Below are 5,087 nucleotides of genomic sequence, written 5' to 3'. Positions count from 1 at the left end.
CACGTAACATTATTACTTACCTACACCGACTACTCTACTATGTAGTAGTACGTAGTTTTAGTTGTTTACTTACTTTACGTTCTACTACACATATCTCTTCTTCTCTCTCTCTCTCTCTCTCTCTCTCTCTCTCTCTCTCTCTCTCTGTCCCTCTCTCTCTCTTTCTCTCTCTTTCTTTCCAACATCAGAATATGCAATTATATTGTTTCAGTACAAAAATTTTTAGGAATTTTCAATAACACGAGATCTAAAATATGTATTCATACACACGTAAGAGTATCAATCATGAAACTTTATCCCTAGAATGGAAAGTGAAAAGTGAAAACTTTAACCATTGAAATTAATGGAGAAAATTTTCACTTTTCACTTTTCATCCTAGAAAAAAAGTTTCATGATTGATCAAGGTTCGAAATCTCCAAAAATTGTTGCACTTAAAATGAGATAAATATATTCGAGCATTGATGAGAGAGAGAAAACGAAGATGCTGAAAAGTATAAGCAATGCAAACAGACTATATTACATATACATTAATACATACACATATAAATATATTTATACACACGCACATACACACATACACACACACATACACACACACATACACACACATACATACACATACACACACACACACACACACACAAAATTATATGTGTGCGCGCTTTCGCTAGCCTATACAGACATACTGCACGTGTCGTCCTGGCCGTTTTCGCGATTGCGCCATGTGTACATTTTCTTTATTTCTCTCCTTTCCCAATTCTTTAATTATCATGCAGCTGCAACAAACAAAGAGATTCCGTAAAATTCCGTCCTATAATTACACATAAATCTAATCTGCAACGATTGCTCGAGAACGATCGCAATAGCGTACATCTGACACAATAAATTATGATCTTACTCGAATCAATACGCATTGCGTTTCCCAATGCAGGTCGATGTGATCTTTCACAATATTTGCCTTACAGATTTATACATACTTATTAATTACATTCGAAAGTTGTATGAATCAAAGATATACGATGAGGCGAGCAATATGAGCGATAGTAATTTCATTTTTAATGTAACTTTAATACATAATTTTTCTTTAGTTTTCTTGTGGTCTTCGTCGCTCATCGTGCACAGGCATAATAATCTTCTTTTTAAATAAACTTTTAATTCGTTCCATGATGGAGATATTACATGCAGGAGAAATCATTGCTGGATTATGCAACATTCGTGTTTTTATTTACATTACTTTTCCGTCTTGTTTCGTTTCTATAAAACAAATTATACGATTTACAATTTTGTTTCGATCAAATTCATGATTCGCGAGACCAATCGCGAGACATTTTCAAGCGTGGCGCGCTCAATGGCGGATTCATCGTTTCGCTGATAGGCTCCCGGATGATGTAACCTGGATATTCGCCATGTTTTCCCGTAACAATCGTGTGAGGCATAAAATTTGTCCATATGGCCTTGCAAAATTATTAGAAATCTGATAATCGATCGGTTGGACGATACGCAGAAATTGCCGATTTATGATAGTGAGAGCCAAAAAATTATCATGTGAGACAAGGGAGAATGTGAATTGACCGGGCCCCATGGCACTTGTGTAGCGTGATGGCAGTTACGCTCCTGTCCGTTGGACGGCGCGGCGCACCGCCATTGGGGGACTACTTCGTGTCGAGTAGGCAGAGTGCGCGTGTGCAGTGTGCGCGTTGCGGTCTCTCAGAGACAGAGTAGAGAAAATGAACACCACGGTGGTTATCGCGGCGCTAGAAGCCGTAAGCCCAATGTTACCGTCGTCATCTGTAAGTGAATAGGAAATCGATCGGATCGGCCGTGATGGAGGGCAGCGCGTCCAGGATCGAGTCCGGAATTGCACCAGGTAAACGCGGATACGCCGTAAACGGTGAAGCGAAGACGACACGGATGAGCGTGTTGCCGTATACCGTCGCGCTGTTACGTTCCGCCGTCACTAAAGGCGCCCTGTGCATTTCTCTTTTTCCAGAGCTGTACTTCCTGATCGTTAAGTTTCTCGAATCGGGTATCTGTCCGGAGGCTGCGACGGTAAGTGAACGACGTTATGAGTCCATCTTCCATATCCGCGTACTAGCCTTATGATCGCGTCACGCGAACACTCAACGCGCTTTGTTTCAGATACTGAAGCGGGAACTAGAGCGTACTGAGGTAAGCCGTACGGCGGGCCCGACACTGTATACAACGCGACTCGCGGACCACATGGCTCGCACGTGGTTTCTGCTTGTCAAAACATTAGAATCTCAAGGTCACTGACCTTGGTCGATCGCGAGGTATCGCGGCCACTCACCGTGGCACGATCAGCGCCCCTGCCGATCGTGCTCACCCGATCGATCGGCATAATTTTTTTCCCCCCTCCCTCCCCCTCATCCCTTATATGGATTTTAGATCATCCCTCTGTTCGCAGGTACTACCAGCACGAATCGATTGGGAGGGCAACGTGCATAGTCAGTCGTTTGAGGAATTGGTGAGTATAGCACGGCATCGTCGCGACATGGCGATCGGTATGGCGAAGCGAGTGTGGGCCCCTTGAATCGCCATGCGACGCGAGTCCCTCGGGCCGCGTCGCAAGGTGGTTCGATGAAATTATGCGCCGAGCGCACGGGAGTATCTCCGTCGATCCGCGGGGGGGTTGCTCTACCCCCTTTTGATCCCACCGCCTTCGCAGTGATTCCTCTCGCGTCGCTCATTCCCTCTCTCTTTCTCTGTCTCACATTCGTGCTGTGACCGTTCGCCACAGTTCCCCCACCACAGTCATCCGTCGGCCAATCACGGCGCGCTTCCGGCCATTTCGCGTGAGCTGATCAATGAATATAGATATTCACAGCTTATTTACGAAGTACATTCTCGTGTGTGTGAAGAGTGAGCTGCGCTGATTGGCTTGAGCGTCCGTGCGCGAGTATCAATTGGCCCGACGGTGGGAACTACTTGATCGTTCGAATTTTTCGCGCGATGTCGTTATCAGTTAGATAATTCTAATTGATTTTAATAATAATTAGAGAACATTAATTTTCGATTTTGTGCGGTACTATTTTTTTTTATTACAATTATTTTTTAATGAACAATGAGAAAATGTTCAAATGATTTGATGATTATGAATCAAATAATTAAACAAACTATGAGCTAATTAAATTACTTTAATGATTACTTTAACGAATTGACTCGTAGCTCTTTGTTTAATTATTTAATTCTTAATTAATTCTTGAGTTTTACACATCTGGTATAAAGGATTCAAAACCATATAATGTTTAAATAAATGCACATGTTTTTTATTATTAAAACTATGATTGGGATATTCATAGTCCGTTCTTATTAGACCATCTGAAATATATTATTTTAAAATGTTAATACTGTTCTGTGATTGTCAATTGTCTTATAACATTTCAAAGTTATACTTAAGTTTTAAATATAAGAACCAATTATGTGTGTGTGAGTATCGATTTAATCTGTACTTCTTTCTGTGAATATTCTGGTATAATTTTTAAACATTTGAAATAAACATAAATAAGCATTTTTAATCCAGCTGGTCTATTTGATCCAAAATGTAATTTATTTTCTTACTAATATTTGATTGAAAATTAATATTTGCAGATTTTATCTGTTAATGTAACATACTTTTTCTATGAAAATTTTTTATTTTTTTATTAGAGTTTTTTAGTCTTATTAATTCAACCGATATGATTGTGTAATAAATTTAAATAGACCGACAGAGTTAAATAAACATCTTTGACAATATTGATATAATATTCGATATATACTTTATAGATATTTGCCAAATTTTTTGATATCTAATTGTGGATATCTTATAGTGACTAATTAAGTGACAATCTTTTTAGGAAAAGAAATATCCTCATATTGGATCAACTTACTTGTTGCAAATATGTGCCAGAATTGGACCAGTGTTGGAAAAAGAAGTGCCACCATGCGTTCGTGGAGTGATATCACTTCTGGGAGCAGGCAGACAATCCTTGCTGCGTACCCACGAAGGTATAAAATCACAAAAGTCTTAATATTATATATATTTATTAAAATTAATATTTTTTCGCATAATAAATGTTCACTTCTATCAGATATGTATACATATGGCAATTCAGATATGTATACATATGACATTCTGTTTCTGCAGATTCTACGCGCCATACGTACAACATTTTTGATTATTCGGGAAGATTAGGTGGAAAACCTTTTCTGGAATTGGCCGGTAGCTTATCAGTGCCTAATATAGGTGAGAAAGCTTGAGAATCATACGATTTGTTCATAAAAAATATATTTGTCATGTGCATTCTTGAACAGTAGTCTTTTGCTTTGTATGCAAAATGTAAAATGTAATATATAATTTCATCATGCATATCTTTATGCTCAATAGTACATGTACTTCAAGGACGTGAGAATTCTGGCCCTTTGAGTCGAACGCAAGCTATACCGACAAAGTTTTACAGCAAAATGAAGTTGTATCGGCATACGTTGGGCCATTTATCTGCGGTGTACTGTGTGCTGTTTGATCGCACTGGTACATACATCATAACAGGAGCGGACGATTTACTTGTTAAAGTTTGGAGTTCCATCGATGGACGTTTACTCGCCACTTTCCGAGGCGCATCCGCGGAAATTATGGACATTGCAGTGAATTTCGATAATACTTTGTTAGCAGCGGGAAGTTTAGATCGAATAATACGGGTCTGGTGTTTCCAATCAATGTCACCTGTAAGTACACCATCATGGATATACATATATAATAGAATTACTTTTGTATGTATATGAAAATCATGTTTTATTCATAAATTATACTTTTCTCAAGGTGGCAGTTTTAACCGGGCATTCAGGCATGATTACGTCCATCAATTTTTGTCCAATAGTATGTAATGACGTTTATTATTTAGTTTCTACTAGTACTGACGGATCCGTAGCCTTTTGGTCTCATACAAAGAAATCGAACGAAAGAGCAGTATTTCAGTAAGTTTTTAATTTATCAGATATATAATTGTTTATATATATCTTTGTGTAATATTATTTTCAACTTGTATAAACATTTATATATATATATATATATATATATATATATATATATA

General features: G+C 38.3%; 1 protein-coding gene across 1 annotated transcript in view; it reads left to right on the top strand.

Moving 5' to 3' along the window:
* The first annotated feature begins 1,824 nt into the window (after positions 1 to 1,824).
* Positions 1,825 to 5,087, top strand: part of LOC105619664 (PH-interacting protein) — a 10,315-nt gene continuing 7,052 nt past the window's right edge. Inside the window, exons 1-8 of the mRNA XM_012201183.1 lie at positions 1,825 to 1,867; positions 1,991 to 2,049; positions 2,140 to 2,169; positions 2,426 to 2,485; positions 3,855 to 4,005; positions 4,145 to 4,243; positions 4,385 to 4,722; positions 4,817 to 4,971. Of these exons, the coding sequence (XP_012056573.1) occupies positions 1,825 to 1,867; positions 1,991 to 2,049; positions 2,140 to 2,169; positions 2,426 to 2,485; positions 3,855 to 4,005; positions 4,145 to 4,243; positions 4,385 to 4,722; positions 4,817 to 4,971 (935 nt within the window). The remainder of the gene's footprint in view (positions 1,868 to 1,990; positions 2,050 to 2,139; positions 2,170 to 2,425; positions 2,486 to 3,854; positions 4,006 to 4,144; positions 4,244 to 4,384; positions 4,723 to 4,816; positions 4,972 to 5,087) is intronic.

Source organism: Atta cephalotes (assembly GCF_000143395.1).
Source record: "Atta cephalotes unplaced genomic scaffold scaffold00022, whole genome shotgun sequence".
Taxonomy (NCBI): Eukaryota; Metazoa; Arthropoda; class Insecta; order Hymenoptera; family Formicidae; genus Atta; species Atta cephalotes.
Note: the sequence above shows the minus strand (reverse complement) of the source record. Positions and strands in the feature narration are given on the sequence as shown.